General features: G+C 44.6%; 1 protein-coding gene across 1 annotated transcript; it reads left to right on the top strand.

The window, feature by feature from the left end:
- The first annotated feature begins 626 nt into the window (after positions 1–626).
- TUBB4A (tubulin beta 4A class IVa) lies at positions 627–21,701 on the top strand. The gene is made up of 4 exons (XM_042451090.1): positions 627–785; positions 15,515–15,623; positions 17,145–17,255; positions 20,004–21,701. The coding sequence occupies exons 1-4, from the start codon at positions 729–731 to the stop codon at positions 21,059–21,061; spliced, it is 1,335 nt and encodes a 444-aa protein (XP_042307024.1). The 5' UTR covers positions 627–728; the 3' UTR covers positions 21,062–21,701.
- The last annotated feature ends 753 nt before the right edge of the window (positions 21,702–22,454 follow it).

Consider the following 22,454-nt stretch of genomic DNA (forward strand, 5'->3'; position numbering starts at 1 on the left):
CATTCTGCCATGCAGGAACTCTCAATCAAAGCAACCCTGACAGATGGCCAGCCAGACTCTGTTTAAACACCTCCAAGGAGGGAGACCTTGGCTCACGCTCCTAACCTTTCTCTTTCAGGCGAGGGATCTTGCAACCCTTTGGAGCATGGCTGAAAGAGAGAAATTGGGAGCACCAAGCAAGGGATCTGAAGGGATCTTTGATCCAATGGGCTGCAAGATCCCTTGGCTCATGCTCCCAACCTCTCTCTTTCAGGCAAGGGATCTAGCAGCCCCTTGGAGCCTGGCTGAAAGAGAGAAATTGGGAGCAACAGCCAAGGGATCTCAAGGGATCTGAAGGGATCTTTGATGCTCCCAACTTCTCTCTTTCAGCCAAAAGATCTGACAGCCCCTTGGAGCCTATCAGTGTCCCCATCTTCTTTCTTTCAGTGAGGCTCCAAGGGGCTGCAAGAAGCACTCACTGATGCCCAAAGCATGAAAGCCTTGATTCCTTGGCAGCATAGCTGTATTGCCCCCAAAGGGTGAAGCAAACATCCCTGCCTCTGAGCATGTGCAGAGGGCCTTGGCTTGGCTGCAGGAAGGGAGGGGAGGGCTGGTTGGCGCCTGCGCAGTGTCTCCCTTCCTTTGGCCCTGCCCTTCCCCATTTAAGGCGCAGCAGAGGAGCAGGCAGCCAGCAAGAGCTTCCAGAAGGAGATTCGGATCGGATCCAGGAAAAAGAAGAAGCAGCCACCATGAGGGAGATCGTCCATTTGCAAGCCGGCCAGTGCGGCAACCAGATCGGGGCCAAGGTTAGGGATGGGGGCACAATCCATGCCCTAAGTAAAGTTTTGTTTTATTTGGGGGGAGGGAGGTTCCTCTGGTCTCTTCCCAGCAACCTTCCTGGCTTCCCTCCATGGAAGAAATCCTTTTTTTTTTTTGTAAAAAAAAAATTGGATTGCAACTCTCATCATCCTCTGCCAGCCTTGTAAGGGGATGCTGGGAGTTGCAGTAGGGCACAAAAAAGGCACTCTCAGGGACTCTTAGCGCCATCTTGTTGGGAGACGTGGCAGAAGGAGTAGTAAAGATGGAAGCCATCCTGGCTGGGGATGGTGGGTGTTGTGTAGCTGTGCGTTGTTGTGTTGAGATTTGTGTCCTCCTTGTTGCCAACTCTGACCCAGGATGCTTGGATTTTGGATCATGGCTGCCCGGGATCCAGAAGTGGGGATCGATCCTTTTTTTTGCTTTCCTGAGGATTGTTGTGTTTGTGTGTTTTTGTGTCGACGACACACACTGGGTGCCTCTCTCTCTGCAATGCGGCCGCCAACATGGCTCCTTGGCGAAGACATAAATCCCAGCCAGTGGGGGGAGGATGGGAAGGGCAGTCCCTCTCTCCCTGCAGCCCAGTGGGACTAGATTTCTAGAGATCTGGGAAGAAGATCCTCCCTCCCATGGCTGCACACCTTGGTTGGAGATCCACTAGTCTAAACCCAGGAAGAAAGCATGGAAGAGAAGCCTGGTGGAGGCACCTTATATGGGATAGGGCTGTGCTGAGCTAGGCATCTGGAGATGGTGGGCTTTGAGTGACTAGGGACCCAGGCTGGCAAAGCTGAAAGATTTCCTCTTTAAAATAAAGCCTTGGTTGAACATCTTCCCCGTAGATCTTCCCAGGAGTAGGAAGGGGCCAGGATTAAAACAGGTTTAACTCCTTCATTCCACAGAACAAATGAAATGCATTAATTTAATTGCCCCTCACCCAAAAAGGACAGCTTGCTCACATTCAAGTGGTCAGAAGTTACATTTAATTAATTATTAATATTATGAATAATGATATTTTTGATATTCATTCCATACTTGTCCGCCTGGCCCTTTCCTCAAGAGCAAGCTGAGCAGCAGAGGAGCACTGCAAGTGCCCACTCATCCTCTCCACCTTGCCTTCTTTCCTCAGGAGAAAGCCAAGCAGCAGAGGAGCCTTGTAGGATAAGTATTTGCCCACCCTCCTCCTCCACTGCAGTCCAGTCTCCTCTGCTCAGGAGAAAGCTGGATGGTGAAGGAGCCTTGCTTGGCAAGCATTTGCCCACCTTCCTCCTCCTCTGCTGCCTGGCCTTCTCCTCAGGAGAAGGCTGAGCAGCAGAGGAGCCTTGAAATCATTCCACATCCACCCAAAATCCTTTGGCGGGCTGCATGTGGCCTCCCCTTGGCCATATGTTGCACAGGCCTGCCATAGAGCATGGATAGGACAGGGCTGCAGCCACACAGGGGAAATAATCCAGGGTGCCACAACCAACTGCCATTCCCAGATTTCCATAGCCATGAGCCAGGGCAGTTAAAGTGGTGTCAACCCGGATTATTCCCCCAGTGTGGATGCAGCCTAGAAATCCAAACTCCCTGTAAGGCAGGCTGTTTTGTCCTCTAGGAAGCTGACCCAGCCCTGGATTCCTTCTTGTCAATGCAGCCTGGGCTTGTCAAGAGAACATCAAGAACATCTGTGGGGCTCTTATCTCATGTGCAGCGGAGGGAGGTGCGCAGAAAGGTGGCCCATGGAAGAGATTCCTCCCTTGGAGCCATTTTGTTCCCCTCCCCACTCTCCTAGGTCCCTCATTTCCACCGTCTGTCTAGGAGGCATTCCAAAACGTCCTCCTTTTTTAGCAGGATGAAGAAGCGTGGGTTTATATTCCAACAAGTCTCTTTTTTCTCTAAGGTCCTCCATTTTGTGGGGCCTTGTCCTCTCCTCCTGAAGGTTAGGTCACCCTGCCTTCATGAGGTCCAAGTTCTGAGATGCTTCTTGGACTGTGTCCAGTTTCATAAACACCCCTAAAAATTGTCACCTTGACTAACAAGTTTAGTTTCCTTAACTGGGCCAGTTTCTCTAACTTGCCATTGATTTTTCTGGCTTGGGCACCTCCCTTGCTGCTTGAACATGATGATGGTTTATAATCAACAATGCACAACATCAGTTAAAATGCACTGATTAAAACATGAACAGATTGAAAGAACAAATAAGACTTTGGTCCAAAATACATGGCAAAAATGATCCAGTTTGAGATGGCTGAGTGCTAGGGAATCCTGGGAATTGTAGTTTATTGTGGCACCAGAGCTCTCTAACAGAGAAGGCTAAATGTCTCACAAAGCTACCATTACCAGAATTACATAGCATTTAGCCAGGACAGTTGAAGCGGTCTCAGACTGGATCATTCCTCCAGTATGTTTTGGACCATAGACATTTTAAAAGAGTCCACAGTTAAGATTCAGCATCGAAATTCACAATTTAAAAATCATCTGGATAAGCCTGCTGGAAGAGACACGTCTTTAATGGTCCTTTAAATTCGGACAGCATCTTCAGCTGTGGAATCTTCCAGCAGGTCATTCCACAGTCGAGGGGTGGCTGAAGAAAAAGTCCTCTAGCTGACCTGACTGTTGCCAACCTAGTCCTGGCTGACTGGAGTAAATGTCCACCACGGGATCCAAGAACCTCTTAGTCCTGGGGTGCCTTCTCTGTTGCCAACAAGCCTCAAAGATATTCCCCAGAATATTTTACCAAAATCCCCAGACTTCCCCAATGTTTACTGGAATATTCAGTTAAAATCCCCGGAAAGAAATTAATTAAATTCCCCAGATTCCAAGGAAATTGGCAACTCTTCACCTGAACTCTGTTGAAAGGGATGCTGCATGTTTGCACATTTCTGATAGGGCCCACGTCATACTGCTTTAGAAAGACCTGACTTGGTGCAGTTTCCTGGCTGTATCCACAGAACTCCTGGCATGGCCTAGAACCAGTCCTGTTAGGAAAGAGATGCTGCCTCTCACTCTTCTGGTCAGAGATGCAGCACACCTTATCCTCCCCTACAGAGATGGCCCACCCTTGTTAGTAATTCAGAGCCTAGCCATTGAAAGGGCAAGGAGTGGATCTGTGGGTAGCACAGGCTGATGCCTCTCCCTGTGGATCGAACTCTTACTCCAAAGCTGCTCCTCTTGAGTTCCACCATCACTCTGTAATTCAGGTTATCTTCCATCTGGTAAGACTAACCCAAACCATCTGATTCTCAGTACTGTACTAGCGTCCAAACCACACTGCAGAAATAATCCATGTTGACACTGCTTCAACTGCCCTGACTCAATGCTAGGGAATCTGGTCATTTTGTGAGCCATTTAGCCTTCTCTGTCAGAGAGTGCTGGTGCCCCAAAAATTACAGATCCCAGGATTCCCTAGCACTGGGCCAGGGCAGTTAAAGTGGTGTAAAACTGGAATATTTCTGCAGTGTGTTTTGGACCTAGGCCAGTTTGAGGCACACAGAGGCCTAGTTGTGTCTCTTAAGACTGGAGGTAGGCTTCCTTATAGAAAATCTTTTCCTCCATGCAAAAGAATAAAATCAGGGAGAAAGTCTCCTGCCAAGAGTTTTTATTCTTGGTTGCCTTCCCCCCCCCTTTCCCTTGTGTGAGTCTCCACCTGCTGCCTGACACTGCTTGATCCCTTCGGTGAGAGCCGAGGCCTGAGTCACCACTGCCAAGTTCAGCTTTCTTGTGTTTGATCCCTCTCCCTCCCTTGCTGAATGCTCAGTCTATGAATAACCCAGAGCTGCTAAAATGGCAGGGAATGGGAGAAGGAGAGCCTGGACAGTTGGGCTTCTGCTTTTGGAGACTCTTCTAGCCTGATATGGCCATTACAGTACCCAGTGTCTGTTAAGACTGACCACTTGCATTTGACTGGCAGCTGCCTTGCTGCAATGCCCTCCTAGGGTTATGTAGCGGTTCTCCGGCATAAGACAGCAGTTGGTCTCCTCCCCACCCTCTGCTTTGCCTTCTTGTCTTAAAACATCTGCCAGACTTTGTAGATAAACCGAGTGGGGATCTGAAGGCATTAATAATGTTAAAAATCGGGACAGTTTAAAAAAAAAAATCACAGGAAGAGCTTAAAAAGACTTATCTGCTCAGCATGCTTGGGTGGAGGCAAACGCCTCTGCAGACATAATATGCTTCCTTGGGGACTGAGGATTCATCCTGACCTTGAGATGCGGGGCAGTTTGCAGCCGCAGAAAGGGAGAATTCAGTCGCTGCATGTTGGTCTTTGGTATCCGATGACTGGGGTTTGGTTCTAGCAACCCATGGATACCAAAATTTGTGGATGCTCAAGACCCATTAAATGCAGTAGCATAGTAAAATGGTGTCCTTTATAGAAAATGACAAAACTAAAGTTTGCCTTTAGGAATGTATATGTTTTAAAAAAAACATTTTCAAGCCATGGATGGTTGAATCCATGGATAAAGAATCTGTGGTTACAGAGGCTGACTGTACTATATTCACACTCCTTTGCCCACTGTGCCAGGCAGTCCAGAACCAAGCTGGCACTAGTAGTAACCTCACCCTTTTTATGGTAATAAGATCTGGCTAGCTGTCCTCTCATTTATACTTCTCCTGCAAAACAAAGGCAGCAGCTGCACTCTCCCAGCCAGGGGTTTAAGATGTACATGGCTCTGTGTCCTTCACCCTCTCTTTCTCTCACTCACTCACATGCTCACACACAGTCTTAAAGGTCCGTCTTCTTGAGCCTGGCCTAAAGGATACTAAATAGATGTCTCTCAAGGTTGATCAAAATAGGATTGTTTTGAGGCACTGCCACCAGGAGATGGATGGGGGTGGCTCAAGAACTACTATATATAGTCATGTATAAGTCTAAAAATTTTACTCAAAAAACTGATCCAAAAAACCTGAGTCAACTTATCCATGGGTTGATGTAAGCACTGTATTTTAACTCTTATTTTTTTAAAAAGGAACCATCTCCTGATGAAAAGAAAGAATGTAATCTATCCTGGAAACACTGACCCTGCTCTCTGTCATCTATCTAGTTTTTAGTATGAGCACAGTTATGCCTGCTGGAATTTTGTAACTTCTTTGGCAGTGTTTTCCTTTGCTTCATCTTTTAGATCCTTTGTCACATGCACCTAAGTTTTACTCGACATATCTACAGGTCATGTCAAAATCCATAATTTTGGCCCTAAAACTTGCCCTCGACTTGAACATGAAGTTGACTTATAGTCGAGTATAAGCAGGAGTTATCAGAGCTAGCAGGGAAAGGATTTCAAAGACAGGGGAAACTAAGAGTTTAATCCCTAAAAAGTGGAAAGGAATTCTTTGGTAAAAACAAGAACAAAATCCACTTGTCCCCTAAATTCTAAAGGGCAGAAGGGTGAAGAAAGCAGATTTTTTTGAGATTGCTCAGTGAAAACTTCTTGCAGCAGCTAAGCCCCTTCTTCCTGGAGCTGGCGAGTGCCGAGGGAAAGCTGATCAGCCATCTTTGCTGGATTCTTTCAACAGATCAGGTGCCCAGACAAGCGGAAGCCTGCTCTCTGTGCTAGATATGCCACTGCGGTGTTTGTCTCTCCTTCCTGGCTTGGCTGCTTTCTCCGAAGGGTGTGCGCCTGGGTGCATGTGCAAGAGGAGGTTAAAGTAGACAAGGGCTTTGGCATCCCCACCCTTCAGCCTCTCCTTCTCTTCCACTCCACAGGCGTTGGGTATAAATAGAATATGCCACTCAGGCTGCTCCTGTTCCTGCAGCAGCATGAGGCGGGCAGAGACTGACACAGACAGTGACGACTCCATTTTAAACTACCGTGTCTTTCAGAAGGCATTGAGAAATGGCTGGGGACTGGTGCCCTGCCTACTGATGGTGGGAGGTGGGTATGATGTGATGGGGAAATGCAGAGAGCCCCATTTGTGGACCTTCTGATGTTAAGGCAAGGTAAAATATCATCCCTTTGGGGCTTTAATAGGAACAGCTTATTGTCAGGGCAGAATCTGATACTGGTGGGAAGAAGGGAAACCTGTAGTGGGATAGATTTCTGGAAGCAAGTGTAAGATGCCAAGTTCTGTCCCCACCTTTGGGAAAGAAGTGTTACATTTGCTTAATATTTGGCAGTTGTTGTTATTGGGCACCGTCAAGCTTTTTCTGACTTGCGGCAACCCTAATCATGGGGTTTTCTTGGCAAGATTTGTGCAGAGGAGATTTGCTCAATGTAGTGTAGTAAAAGCGTATGTATCAAAAGCACCTCTATTCTCTTGGGAATCTGTACAACTGTCTAAAAAGGAAGGAAGAAGGAATCTAACAACATTTAAATCAGTCTTAAAGGTGCTGCTACATTCTTTCCCCCTCCTTTTCATGCAACAAATTTACAGTTGCCAGCGAAAATTACAATTATGCAAGGCAGGTTGCCATTTTCATAGTTCATAATTTAAGATGGGATTGGATGGGGATGGGGGCAGCAGAATATATGTTTTTTCTTAAAAGGGCAGTCCTACCCCATAAAGTAAGGACTCTCTGATCCACAGCCCAGCTTTTGGAGCACTGTATTGTAGTAGCGTTCTCTAGGTGACTAGGTCAGTTTGAGATTTTCCTGCTCTCTGTAGCCACTGTGTGACTAAAAAGTGAACACTGCTTTTTCTTGTATGGGAACCTACAGAAGGAGTTTTTGCAAGTGCATGCTGAGTTTACTCAGCAGGTGGCTAATATTAGCATGGTTTTTCTGAGGCCTCCCTTCACTTTCTGTACAACCCTGGACTCTGGGTTCTCTTGGGTAGTCTAGATCCAGGTGATCTGCGTTCATACAGTCACATGCAGTGACATAACTGGAGGGGAGGAGAACAGGGAGCAATTTGGTGGTAAAACAGAGCTGAGGTCCTTCACTTGCAGCTGATTTCTTGGGGCTAAAATTATTATATTACACTAGAAATATTATATCATGTTATATTAATACTAAGAAGTGTAATTTACTTAACACTAAAGGGGGGTTATACAAAACTCTCCAGGCATGGGCAGGTGAGTAGGTGTGTAAATCCAACAGCACACTGCACAGCACTTCTCTGGATGCACGCAAGTGTAAATCTTCACACGTGGAGAACTCATTCTCACACAAGTCTCCACTAAATTTACATTGAGGCAGTGCTGCTCATAGCAGTGGTCTGCAAACTGACTCTGGTCCATGAGCCATCAGCTCTTGGCCATCTGTGCCAACTTTCCAGCAAACCATATGGGCACAATAATATGGCACAAACATAGCAGTCCCTGCCACATCAGACAGCTTGAGCATCAGGTAGATGAGGGTGATCCCACTGAAAACCCTTGCTTCTGAGATGGTATAAAAACATCTAGAATTAGCTTTCCAGTGGGCCATTGACTCATGCAAGTGTTGTTACTTCCATTTGTGGGCATTGTGGCATGGCAAATAGATAGAGATTAGGTATGAGGTAGAGATTAGGGGTGTGTATTTACAGATGTGTTCCAGATAGATGCTCTGCCTATTGAAAACCACCTTGATGAACTAGACTACCTGCAGAGAGCGGTGGGAGACATTTTAGTTAAGGAGAAAATGACTGGCCTTTTTTTTTTTCTCCATGCTGGCAAAGCTGCAGCTCCACCCCACCTTGAAGGATATTGAGGCTGACACTCATAACAGGATGATGGGGCAGGCAAGATGATCTGTGAGCACAGACACTATGGAACTACTATCCTACAATTACTATTATTATTATTATTAGTAGTAGTAGTAGTAGTAGTATTACATACCAGTTTTCTTCAAAAATGGGAGTCAAGGCAGCTTACAATTTAAAAACAATACAGCTAAAACATACAAGGAAGTGAATATCAAAATATGATTAAACTGTGTGACACTATTAAAATGATTTAGAATTAGCACATAAAAAGATAAAATGTCATTAAAAGATTAAAAGCAATTTAAACAATTCACTATCAAACAATACAGCATTAATGCATTATTTCAATGCTTTTCATTTTTAAATCTTCCTGAATAAAAAAGACAACAAGGAAAGGGCCATTCTGGCATCCCTGTGAACAGAGTTCCAGAGCCTAGGGGTAGCCACCAAGAAGGCCCTCTCTTGTGTCCGCACCAATCATGCTTGTGATGGTGGTTGGACTAAGAGAAGAGATCTCCTGAGGATCTCAGAGCCCTTTCTGGCTCAAACAGGGAAATACCGTCTGTAAGATGGCCTGAATGAATCCCACTGAAATGGATCAGTGGTGCTGTTACATAGCTCCTGTCCATTTCTTTGGTGTCTGGACTCACCAGTAACATGGGTTTTCTGCCTTGGATGCCAGAATAATCTAATAATGGCTGCGGTTACCAAGATAAGTGGAGCTCAATGAGTGATATACAGTACAGACAGCTCTTTGCTAGGCTGGTGCCCACCACATGCTTTAAGACCATAACTCCAAGCATGTTCATCCAGCATGGCTGTTGGCTAACACATCTGGAAGATACCAGTTTGGGGAAAGATTGATATTGGGCACCATCTCTCAGTATTAGGCTGATGCTTTTGAAAAGCCCTGGCTTGGAGGTGATAGAGAAAACTAGCATTAGTTCTGTGATGGTCATTGTCTTTTGCAAGTGTTGTCACTTCCAGTGGTGGTATCTCAATATTATCCATGTGGTATTATATGTATATCACATTCCTCATGTATTCCTCAACACCATTCCTCTCGGTATCATTTCTGTAGCTTCAGAACTACAGATGGTCACTTTACTGTGGACTAAGCCTGACTTTGGCCACTAGAGCCAATGGAAGAATCTGTTGCTTAGAAACATGCCGCATACAGGTAGCCCTGGATATGCCCAGGCTCATCTGCCTCATTGCAGGTCTGTCTTTTATAGTCTGGCACTGGTACCTGCCATTTGGACCAAAGGGTGGCTGTGAATCACCTTGTCTTGTTTGTGCTCGATTGCCTTGGTCTACCTGTTCCCAGGTGAAGTTGTTGCACCTAGATATGTGCTCCAGTCTGTGGATCAAATGTCTAAAAACCTAGACTGCAGAGCTGTAATCTTCTGGATTAAAATTGGAGATATATTTCAATCTTGCAAAAAAAAAATAAGTGTTTTCTTACTTGGATTACAGAACAATGGGCAGATATCCTTTCTCTCTGGGGTTGCAGGATAGTTCAGTTGATGTTACCAAACCATCCTCCCTCCCCTCAACTGAGGCTCAGAGACAGCAGGTGCTTTCAAAGCAATGGCCATGCCTCTGAGGTTCTGCCTCCTTCAATTCTGGTGAGGTGCCGTGCAGGTTGCATTGAGGAATCCCAATGAGTATCATCTCACAGGAAAAATAACACTGCAGTACCTGTTTATTGGAAGGTGCCAGGAGGCTAACCCACCATGCTTTTTAAAGATTCTAAAATACCATAAAGTGTTCTTAAATGCTTGTCCTCTAAATCCAGTCTAAACCACTGGTGGCAAGAGCTGTGAGAATGCCAGACCAGCAATAAGCTGTTTTATGTTAAACCCAGCCCTTTGTGGCTAAAGGCACCACTTAAGCACTAAAGGAAGGAAGGAAGTTGCCCTGACTCAGCTAATGATTTGGTACTGTGTTCCTTCCCATTAGCATCTACTGAAGCACAGAGGCCCAAGCATCCACTCATGTGTGTTCTGGTAATGTTGCCCTCTCTGTTAATCATCCATATAATGGAAAGGACCTTCTATGACTTCTGATCTTTTCAGCAGTGTGTAGCAGGCCTCTTGCATACTTATTCCCTGCGGCACTGACTTCAGAGTGTAACTTCAGCTTCCCAAAAAACACCAGCCAATATGGATGGTGATGGGAAATATAATGGAAAGTTGTAGTCCAAAATATATGGAAAGCCAGAGGTCTCCATCTCTGGAATACAGTATACAGCAGCTAGGTCTCCGTTATGCAACTACTACTCTGGGCATATTTTAGCTATGTTGAAGCCCACATAGTTCTTGCATAACGGAGACCTAGCTGCTGTATATTCCAGAGATGGAGAACCTCTGGCTTTCCAGACATACCCATCAATGATGTGGATTTTCTGTTCTGAAGAACAGAACTAGAACATTTTCCAGAAAATTTCCCAAATAATTTCCTAAGTAATATTATCTGTTTTAGCATGCCTGGTTTATATATTCAAACATTTTTCAAAGCTTTATGTGGAGGTTATTTTATTGAAATACTTGCAATAGTTTGAAGAGAATACCATATACGCTCATTATCACATTTAGTCTTATCTACTTGTACTCCTGACTAAGAAGCAAATGATTTAGTGAAATAGAATTAAACTTAGCAGCATGTTCATTTGTTAATCTATTGCTCTGAGAACTAGGGATTCTCAGTGCCTGTCTCCTTAGAAGAATAACTAGAACAAGGCATCAGAACATTTCCTGGAAAATGTTCCATCTTGGAAAGTTATCTGTGGATAGCCTACAAGGAAGTTTCCACACAAACCATTGAAGGCCTCTGAGTAAACAGTAACAAACCACAGATGCAGGTGTATCATGTATGATGCAGGTATATCATGTAAATAAAAATACAGTAGCTAAGTCAACTATGTACAGCTGTTTATATACATATTGAACGAAGTGCTGTTAAGGAAGTTTTTTTCTATTGATTTTTTTTCTATTGCATATACATAGTTGAATTAGATGCTTTTTATTCACATGATATTTGTATTTGAGGGGAAATACCCACCTCATATCTCTGCCATCTGCTCAGGCCTTGCTGTGTCTTGTTGATTTCATTAGTCAGTCCATTGGGTCCTCTATCTCAATAATGGCTAAAGACAAGCCCTAACTGCCAAAAGGGAAATCAGTAGCATTGCGCTAAAACATGCTATCGGCAAAAGAGCCCCTGCTTCCACTTTTGTAGGCCTCCACTTCACTTGTAGCTCCAAGCATCTTAGTCAGGGTGAGTTGTCTACTAGTTGTACTTCTTACTCCTTCTTTTGCTTTATTTCTGGCCCAGAGATGGTGGGTGCAAGGTCTCAGGATAATAGCTGCTTTGTAGAAAACTTTGTGCCTGTTTGCATGAACATCCTAAGGTGGTGGTTGCTTTATTGCTAAGACCATGGTCCTTATGGGGAAAATGTAGCACCAAACATCTAGAGGGCACCCCATTGCCTACCCCTGCCTTAAGGTTCTCTGTATCTGGATCCATAAAAACAGCCTAATTTTAAAAATGTGTTGAGGGGTACCTTTTTTCTCACAGCTGCAAAACCCCAGAAACTAAGGCGCGTTACAGACCACCCTAAAGCAAGCAGTCTGCCGCCACCGTCATTAACTACACCGAGAAGCCCCAGTGGCCAGTCCGCGAGGCTTCCCGGCGCAGCTAAAAAGGAGTGCCAAAATGGCGCTCCTTTTTGGCCCCTGGAAATGGCGCCGTGAGGCGCGCACTCACGGCATCACTTCCGCCGCGCCACATCCGGACGCTGTGCATCCGAGACATCAAAATGGCGCTTCCCGTGTGGACGGCAACCGCCATTTAGTACACGCTCCGCGCGTACTAGACTCGGGCCATGAGGAAGGTAAGACCCTTCCTAACCCTAGCACGCCCCTTTGTAACCTTAGCACGTGCAGAGCGCGTGCTAAATTGCCGTTTATAACGTGCCTAAGCTTACTTTGGTTGAACAGCAGATGTTGGAATCAAAATGGACTATAACTTCCAGAGCAACCCAACCAGCATGGTTATGCTGGTGAGGGGAAGCTCTAGGAAAAAGTGAAGTGAGGTCTCCCAACTCTTTAGTTGGCCTTTTTCTGACTGTCTTCTTTAGCACATTTTTTTCTGGCTGATGGTTGGCCTGCAAGCCCAGGTAGCTTCTAGTGACAGAATAAATGGACTTTTGAAAGCAGCTGCACCTATACCAGATAGTGACTTGATCTCTTGGTTCAAATGACTGTGTGATGACAACTTGCTGAGTTTCCAAAGTAGGGCTGCTTCCTGGGTTACTTTTAAGACATGGGTGTGGTTTCAGCAGTTAAATCATGTGCCTGAAATATGACATGAGGAAGGATATCATATTACTTCTGAATAAAGCACCGTGTGCACAGAGCTGTAGTAAGGGTGTATCTGCCTTGTGCAAAACAGGCAAGCAGAGAAGTGCTAATGCTGTCAGCAGCTGTATGTGTTGAAATTCTGGTCTCTCTAACAGTCTGTCTGAACATGCATAAAAGAATATGATATTTAGGGAACATAGTAAGTGCCTTTACACAGTGTAAGGCTCTTGGTTCCACTAGCACAGTACTGGGGGCACTTACTAACAGCAGCTACCCAGAGTTTCAGATGAGCATCTTTCTCAGTTCTAACCTGAACGTTGCAATCTTCTACTTGCTTACCTTTGAGCCCTCCTCATAATTAGATTGTGTCAATTGGTGCAATGCATATGGGTGCTTGAATATGTCCCATAGGAGATGCCTTATGAATAAGTTAATCGGTCCATTTGGCCTAGGGGTGATGGAAACATGGCATCCAGTAGCTCTCCTAATTCCCCCCCAAACCAAAATATTTACAAGCAAAAACAAAACAAAACAAAAAACAGAACATTGTTTCTGGTGGTGATGGCCTTCCAACTCTCCCAAAGCCTCATAAACTGGCTAAATCAAAATTTGATGTAACGGGACTTGATTTTTAGCTGCTTTTGGTTTTCATGGTGTCAGGTTGATGAAATATGTATAAGGATAACTTCTGGCTGAGAAAGATCTCACCAAGAAGCCTCTATCCTGATGTACTGGCTTTCCATATTCAAGGGTATTTTATGTAGGAACCATGGACGAGAACCACACATACATTTTTGTTGTGGTGGTGTAGCCCTTGTGAGACTGTTGTGCATCCATGCCACAATGTCAGATGATGTAGAAATGACTTAGAAAATAATTTCTGGTTTAAAAACAGGAGTGGTGTCCAGCAAAATAATTATAAAATTGTTGTCATGTACTGAGGATTATTTTCACAAGATGAGCTTAGCAGCAGGAGTGATGATCTGCAAGATGGCTGACTTCACTGTTGTTTCCTGTTGCCCTTTTCAAGTTGTACCTCCTTTTGATAAGAGACATTCTTTCTTCTGCTATCTTAACTGAGGCCTGCATTGCTTACTTGGCTCACAGCTCTGTCTTTCAGCAGCTTGTCGCCAGTATCTGCTTCCTGGAGCAACTTCTCCACTCTGGCAAAGCTAGACCTAATCATGGAACATGGGGTAATAGTGGGGAGTTGGTTGATTATCAAAGAAGGAAACACAAGAGGAAATTCATTGCCTAGATAAGACATGACACTGGTAAGGCATGGTGTCATTGTCATCATGCCTTATCAAGGGCCAAGTTGGCTAGGGCTGATGGGAATTGGGGTTCAACAACATCTGGGTGCCCCTATATTCCTCAGTCCTGAAGTATGAATTGGCCCAATGTGCCTTGTAGAATATTTCCCAGAATCCTCTGTAACATGTAGTGGACCCGCAGTATTTGGGTTTTTCAGCTATGTGGCCATGTTCTAGAAGAGTTTATTCCTGGTGTTTTGCCGGCATCTGTGGCTGGCATCTTCAGAGAATGCTGGCATTGAAATTAGTGGGGTATATATACATGGATATTGTGTGACTCTAGGTTGGGAGGAGTATATGAGCTTCTATAGCAGGGTAGGCAATCTTTTTCAGCCGGGGGCCGGGTTGCTGTCCCTCAGACAACTGGGGGGCCGAAGCCAATAAATAAATAAATAAATAAATAAATAAATTTTTAAAAAATTAAATATATAAATAAACCAGGACAAATGTAGGACAAAATTTTCAAATGGAAGACACTTTTTAAAAAATGGAGGACACGTGAAAAAATTGCTGATTTTTTTTTTAAATGTTAATATAAATGCATGTTTCTGAGGCTTCTATAGACAATTGCCCCCCAAAGGCCCCAGTGGCAATCGGCGGCAGGACCGGGCTGGGGCCGGTCCCAAGGCCTCGCCGGGCCGCATCCGGCCTGCGGGCCGCAGGTTGCCTACCCCTGTTCTATAGAAAACATAACCTAGAGGTAGAGTCTATGAAAGCTGATGAGCCCACGGCTGTGCTCTAGATCACGCTCTGTGAAACCAAATGCCAACTCTAATGCAAGTTCCTTCAGAGGTCAGAATGACAAATAGGCTGTGCTGAATGAAGAGCAAACCATACTCTTAGACAGCCAGTGCTTCAGCTAATTGGTAGCAATTCCAATATATGCCATCTGAGTACTACTGAAGCCAGTGGGGGTGATTCTGATACTGTACCTAGTCTTCCCCTCCTCCAAGGTATCAGAGTTCACTGCTCTCCCACATGGCAGGTGTATAGTGATGGTGACTCCTGGCTGTCAGCCACAGCTATGAAGAAGACCTCCCCTTGCAGTGTCTCAGGGACCAATGTAGGGGAGAGATCTCATGTGTCTGGTGATAAACCTGGATAGTATGCTGCATGATACCATGCGATACCAATCCACTGGGATGTTCTCCTGCTTGAGCCCAACTGCAATTAATCATAGCTCACATCTGTGGAAAACATTCATGGGTGATAATTCCCAAATCCCCAATTGGCTGAGGGATTCTAGGAGTTTCCGTCCTAAAAGGTAACTTTTCCAAGCTCTTCCAAGAACATTATTGGTAAAGCTTTTAAAACTCTCTGGAGTCCACCTGCTTTGTTTGCTTCCTCCTTTCACGGATCCTGGGCTACAGGTATGTTTGCAAAAGGCTTTTTGTCACATGAGGGTCCCTAATGCTCTTGCCTTTTCCTCTCTACCTACAGTTCTGGGAAGTCATCAGCGATGAACATGGCATAGACCCAACTGGCACCTACCACGGGGACAGTGACTTACAGTTGGAACGGATCAATGTGTACTACAATGAGGCCTCAGGTTTGTTCTGGGCAGTGCCTGTGTTTCTTAGGGCACATTTATATTATCACACTTTAGCTGCCCAGCTTCCATGCAAGCAATTTATCTGTCTATTCACTTAAATCATTTTTACACCACCACTACCACTCCTGCAATCTCAAAAGGCACAACACAAGGTCAAAGGAATTGGAGGGGGGCTAGCGGTCTTTCAGCAAGGCTAGTGAAATATTGGAACTGCCTCAAATGGTGGTGGATACAGATTTGCACGCCAAGAGCTGAATTGACACTCCCAACTTTCCTAGTTCCTAATTAAAATTTTCTGCAGTTGCAGAACAAAAGTGCAGCTCAGAGACTAGAGAAAAGTAGTATCTCTGGGTTTTTTCTACCCAGTTTGCCCAGTGCAGGGCAGCATTCAGTTTGTGACCTTGTTACAATACTAGAAACCAGTTTGTTATTTGCCCTCAGTTCTTTTCATTGTAATGAATTTAGCCACTTGCCTCCCACTGTCTTCTCTTATCCCCCCCCCCCCAATTGAACTATATCCTGACCTTGGCTGAATCCACAATGCAGAAATAAAGCAGTTTGACATCACTTTAACTGCCATGACTATCCTACAGAATCCTGGGATTTGTAGATTGGTGAGGCACCAGAGTGCTCTGACAGACCAGGCTGAATACCTAACCAAACTACAAATCCCAGGATTCCACAGGATGGAGCTATGACACTTAAAGTGGTGTCAAACTATTATATTTCCAAAGTGTGATACATCCCCCACTGTCTTTGACTATCCATTTATACATAATAAATAGAGGTGCCAGGTGACAAACAGGAGAGGGCTTCTATACCTTTAATATTTCTAGAACAGGATGTTTATCGCTGCTGAAATTCCCTCTTCTCCATAACTATTAGAGGTACAGGAGCTTTCTTTTGTTTTAGACCTGACAACCCTCATTGTAAACACACTGGAATTGGGGAGAGATGCTAGACTAAATTCAATCAATATGAATGCTGTCATTGGATGTTTCACAAAACAGTCTGCCTGCTTTCTGCACCTGATCAGCCACTGTTATAGGAATGAATGGAGTAACCTCTCTATGAACTCTGGAGCTGGGGAGAAGAGGGCAAGCAGTCTGTAGCAGCTGCCTACCATTTCTGCAGCTGCTACAACTGAACAGTTGTTGGGAAAGGACGGAAAACACCAGAGAAGCATCTCATCAAGCTTGCCATCTCAGTGCTGAGAAACCAGAGGGTGGACTGAAGATTTAGGACACATTTTTGCTGCTGGAGTGAAGCAGCCTCGATCCTGAAAGCTGCTTCTGAGTTTTTATCTTCTGAGACCAATTCAGAGGGAGAGCTTAGGTACACGTGACCAGTAAACACAAATAGGAACAAACCACGTCCTGCTTTGAAATGGTTGATTTACTTGACATGTGTTTGCCTGAATAGACATCAGAGCCATTCTCTTGGGAAGGGAGGACTGTTGCCACCTGGTGGATTTTTAACCAATTCCTCTAAAAGCCCTCTTTATATCTCTCTCCTCAGGTGGCAAGTATGTGCCCAGAGCTGTCTTGGTCGATCTGGAACCTGGCACCATGGACTCAGTCAGGTCTGGACCTTTTGGGCAAATATTCAGGCCTGATAACTTTGTCTTTGGTAAGGAACAATTGCGAAGGAGCAGCGATAGTCTGCCCTTGAAGACACTGCCCATTAAATTAGAAAACTACCTCACTCTGTGTGTTTGTGTGTGTGTCTGTATATTTGAATCTGAGTTATTTAGAACCTAAAGTTATTTATATGTTGACATTACAAACAGCTGTTTTCCAAAGTGAACAAGGTCGGGGGAAACTTTTTTTGCAACCGGTTATTATACTAGGTAAAAAGTGTCAAAACATGGACTGTAGGGACCAAGGGGAGACCCTTTGGTTCAAGCATGAAGCTTGGGAGTCACTGATTTGAACTCAGAATCTTATTTTTATTAGTGTAATTGCCTCTTAAGGTCATTCTAAGGATAACAGGGAGAAAGGAAACCATAGGCACAATTCCTTGTGGTGCAGAAATAAAATTAAAATCATTTACATCAAGGATGGGCAGCTTAGTGTCCTCTATATGTATTGGACTGAAATTCCCATCAGTCCTTGCCAGTGGGCAGAGGAGTAATAGTGAAAAACATTGGAAGGCTGCTTTAAGGTCTTTCCTGTGGATTCAGGACTGGCAACAGTATGTGATGTGTGCTGCACTGTTGTTCATGTTGTGAATCAGGCTGTTCTGTGAAGCTTCAGCCAGGATACCTACCCATCCCTGCAATATTTAATTACAAATAAAATTCTCAGAATTAGCCTGAGAAAGAGAACATGAATTGCCCTGGCATTTCAGGACATGCCAGTTTCAGGCTGTTTCTGGACACTAAAAAGAATTTGGTGTGCCAGACTACCCCAGCCTGGTGCCCTCCAAATGAGTTGTACTAAAATCTTCCCACCATCCTCATTCAGCATGGATAATGGGAGTTGTAGTCCAACACAACTAAAGTACACCAGGCTGGGAGAAGCTGCAGAATACTCTGACCCCATAGCATCTAGTATTTTCAATGTATTCTTGCCTTGGAGTCCAGCAAGGGAAACAGCCTATGGCTTTGAGTACTAAGTAAGTCTTAAATTAAATCACCTTCCATTTGTGCCTGGAGGAAGAGGCCAGAATAAAACAGTTTTCATCTATCTCTGTATAAGATTGGATTCCACAAGTACAGACATAGCCTAGTGTCCTATGTCCTGGGATGAGAATCATACTCTTTGTGCAGACTTTGGACTGTGACCTTGTTGCTAGGAGTAGGATAGAAGCAAATGAGGTGAGTCATCCTAGAATGGGAGAAGGTAATGGCCATCTGGAATAGGAAAGTTCTTGGGCCGAGGAACTGTAATTGCATTTGGTCATGCAGAAAGCCAGCTTTTTATTGCAACTGCAGTGTCCTTGCTTCTGTGGCAAATTGTTTTTAACTGCTTACCCTTGGACCCTATTTAGATAATATAAATCTAGAGTGGGAGTTTGAATTATTGCCCATCAGCTTGAAAACTACTTAAAGGAAAGGTTTGTAACTGCAGTGATAGTTTTCACAGAACATCTCTGTGCACAAATATTTGGCTTACATTTTACTTTTAGATACTTCATTCAAAAGGAGCACAGGGCTTTTTAGAACTTATATTTTGCAAGACATGTTTTTTCTTTGTATGGTGCTTGTATGGTGCATGATGGGAGATACTATTAGTCACACAGGCAAGAAAGCCTCACACCCTGAGCACAAGAACTCTTGTAGATGCCACCTTCAGTTTTCCTATAAATCATAAAGGCTAGTAACCACTTGCTGTGATTCCTTATCAAAATTTAGATCTGCTGACAATGTGACAAAATACTGCTTATATAGGAGGGCTTATTCCCAGAACCTGGGAGGGATGGTTTTAATATTTTGAAAAGCACTTAGTTAACTGAGCATGCTTTTCTCTAAGACTTAATGTTTTGCTGCATGAAATAATCAGAGTTTAGAGTTTTAGCTGAAAGAATGGGATAATTTTGCAGCATGCTTTTGTTCCTCATTATAAAGGGGTGCCTGTTGTCTTTCTAAGAGGCATGAAAAGAAGAGCAAAACTTGTTTGCCTCTTCCTAGAGAATGTTGTTGATGGCATAATTCCTCATTCAGCAAGTCATCTCATGGTACTGTCTGTGGATGATGTTACAGACTACTTCCTTAAAATAACTTCCCCAAGAATGGGGACAGATATTACTGCCAGTAGGTAACTTCGTCCCCATCCCAGGAGCACTTTTCTTCTGGGGAAAAATGCCACGTCATGGCATCTTTCACTGAAAAAAAAGTGAGCACTCACATTGATCTGTAGTTTTGTTCAGGTTTTTATTAGCACCAAACAGGCAGGTTAATTGGAGTTTAAATAATATAAGCATTCAGTTTTAGAAATGTATTCCTGCTCTCCTTTTTTGCACAGTTGTTTATAGACAGTGAAAAATTAGACTTGAAACAATTCACTCACCAGGGGAGTACCGAGTTCCATTGGTCAGCTCTAAGTGTCTGTGGGGAGGTGGTTTCTTAGAGAATGGTTATGTGCAGTGGACCCTTGGTATCCACTGGGGTTTGGTTCCAGGACCCCCCATGAATACCAAAATCCATGGATGCTCAAGTCCCATTAAATACAGAGTAAAATATTTTCAAGCTGTAGATGCTTGAATCCATGGATAAACAATCCATGGATATGGAGGGCTGACAGTAAATGTGACAATGCATGAATGTGAGAGAGCCAGCACACTAGTTGAATTGTTCTTATAAAAATCCAATAATGAACCAAGCAACTTTTCATTTCCTTCTCTCCACCACCCTGCCTCTCTTTCTTTGCTGCTCAGGTCAAAGTGGTGCTGGGAACAACTGGGCCAAGGGACACTACACGGAGGGAGCTGAGCTGGTGGACTCCGTCCTTGATGTGGTCAGGAAGGAAGCAGAGAGCTGTGACTGTCTCCAGGGCTTTCAGCTGACTCACTCACTTGGTGGGGGCACAGGATCAGGGATGGGGACTCTGCTGATCAGTAAGATCCGTGAGGAATACCCAGACCGTATCATGAACACCTTCAGTGTGGTGCCATCTCCCAAGGTTTCAGACACAGTGGTGGAGCCCTACAATGCCACTCTCTCAGTGCACCAGTTGGTGGAAAACACAGACGAGACCTACTGCATCGACAATGAGGCTCTCTATGACATCTGCTTCCGGACCCTCAAGCTCACAACTCCCACCTATGGGGATCTCAACCACTTGGTCTCTGCAACCATGAGTGGTGTGACCACCTGTCTCCGTTTCCCTGGCCAGCTCAATGCTGACCTTCGCAAGCTGGCTGTGAACATGGTGCCCTTCCCTCGCCTCCACTTCTTCATGCCTGGCTTTGCCCCATTAACCAGCCGTGGCAGTCAGCAATATCGGGCCTTGACAGTGCCAGAGCTAACACAGCAGATGTTTGATGCCAAGAACATGATGGCAGCCTGTGACCCCCGCCATGGGCGTTATTTAACTGTTGCAGCAGTTTTCCGAGGCAGGATGTCCATGAAAGAGGTAGATGAGCAGATGCTGAATGTACAGAATAAGAACAGCAGCTACTTTGTTGAATGGATCCCCAACAACGTGAAGACAGCTGTCTGTGACATCCCACCTCGTGGCCTCAAAATGGCTGCCACATTCATTGGCAACAGCACAGCTATCCAGGAGTTGTTTAAGCGTATTTCTGAGCAATTCACAGCCATGTTCCGCCGCAAGGCTTTCCTCCACTGGTATACGGGTGAGGGCATGGATGAGATGGAGTTCACAGAAGCAGAGAGTAATATGAATGACCTGGTCTCAGAATACCAGCAGTACCAGGATGCTACTGCCGAAGAAGGAGAGTTTGAAGAGGAGGCAGAGGAAGAAGTAGCATGAAGACCTCCTCACTCTTTCTCTCTCTCTGTCTCCTTTCTTCCTTCCTCATGACTACTCCTCCTTATTCCTACCAGTCTTCTGAACCAATGGACCATATCACCTGCGCTGGCATAGACTTGAACATTCTTGGCCACCCTAAAGGAGTCAAACCAGAGCTGCATGTTACATCCTTCCCACCTGCCCATCCTAAATAACACATGGTGAAATGAAAGATGTAGGTTTACTGGGGGTGGGGTGTGTCGGGGGAGTATAGCAGGCTTTAAAGTCCATGTTCAGGAATAGCAGATGATAATATGTCTAGCTTAAAAGCACTATCCGGTATGTTTTCTCATCTCTCCACTCACCCACCCTGCCTGCTCTGCATCTTCCCTGCAGTGCTGTGCCCCTAAGTGTTCTGTATGGTCGTGTGAGTTTTTGTTTTCAGAGATGAGTATGCACTAACTCAAAACTTGCATTTGGTTTTTAGTTTCTTCATCCATGCTGGGCTTAAAGAAAAGGTTACTGGATCTGGGTGGGAGGATGGGGATGCTTTGAGGGCTGGGTGGGGCTCTGTCCTTTAGGGTGAAATGTAGTCCCCCTTTTGAGTGTGTTTGCTGTCAAAAGCAGTTATACGTCTCCGCAATAAACTACTGAATAATGATTTGTGACTAATGCTGTTTTTTTAACTTGGCTTGTTCAATCTCCCTTAAAAGCAGGATTAAACTGTTGTGCCCAGGTGCAATGGTAGAGAAGGAGGAGCATCAACAGTGTATAAGTGTTGCTGGTACCCTTCTCTCCCTGTAAGAAGCTAGTCAGCATTTTCCTGGCAACCTCAAACCTTCCTGACTATTATAAGAAAGGAAGATCTGCAGTAAAAGAGAAAAAACTGTCCAGCTTTCTTTGTTATGAATTCAAGCGGAGATGAGAGAGATGTGCTTTATAAGCTGCTGAAAAAGTATGCACATTGTTTCACTCGTTATTTCCCCTGCATATTAAAAATTCTAGTAGTGTCTTTATTCCATAGCACAAGTCCTGTGGTTGAAATCCTGGTGTGTCTTGATCTTTATGACAATGGATTTGCAAAGGCAGAGTGCCTGTGCCTTCTGGCAATGTAATGTTTAAATAGTTATTAAACCATGTTCCACTCTTGATCTTCCATAAATTGTTGCAGTGTGCCTCCCTAGTTTTTTTTTTTTTTTCAGAGAGGATTTGCCTTTGCTGTCCTCTGAGGGTGAGACTTGCCCAAGTTCAGTGAGTTTCCATAACTGAGTAGGGATTCGAACTCTGGTCTCCTGAGTCGTAGTCCAGCTCTCAAACCACTACACTGTGCTGGCTGTGCCATAAATAGGCTGCATCATAGTGGCCAATTTCTACTAGTAATGTTACTGTTTAGCATAGCAACAAAAGTTGTACA

This window comes from Sceloporus undulatus, chromosome 2 (assembly GCF_019175285.1).
Source record: "Sceloporus undulatus isolate JIND9_A2432 ecotype Alabama chromosome 2, SceUnd_v1.1, whole genome shotgun sequence".
Taxonomy (NCBI): Eukaryota; Metazoa; Chordata; class Lepidosauria; order Squamata; family Phrynosomatidae; genus Sceloporus; species Sceloporus undulatus.

Excerpts from the sequence above, each read along its gene's own strand:
- TUBB4A (XM_042451090.1), top strand. The coding sequence starts at position 729 with ATGAGGGAGATCGTCCATTTGCAAGCCGGCCAGTGCGGCAACCAGATC. Across the intron at positions 786-15,514 it reads GCAACCAGATCGGGGCCAAG|TTCTGGGAAGTCATCAGCGA; the intron begins GTTAGGGATGGG and ends CTCTACCTACAG. Across the intron at positions 17,256-20,003 it reads GCCTGATAACTTTGTCTTTG|GTCAAAGTGGTGCTGGGAAC; the intron begins GTAAGGAACAAT and ends TTTGCTGCTCAG.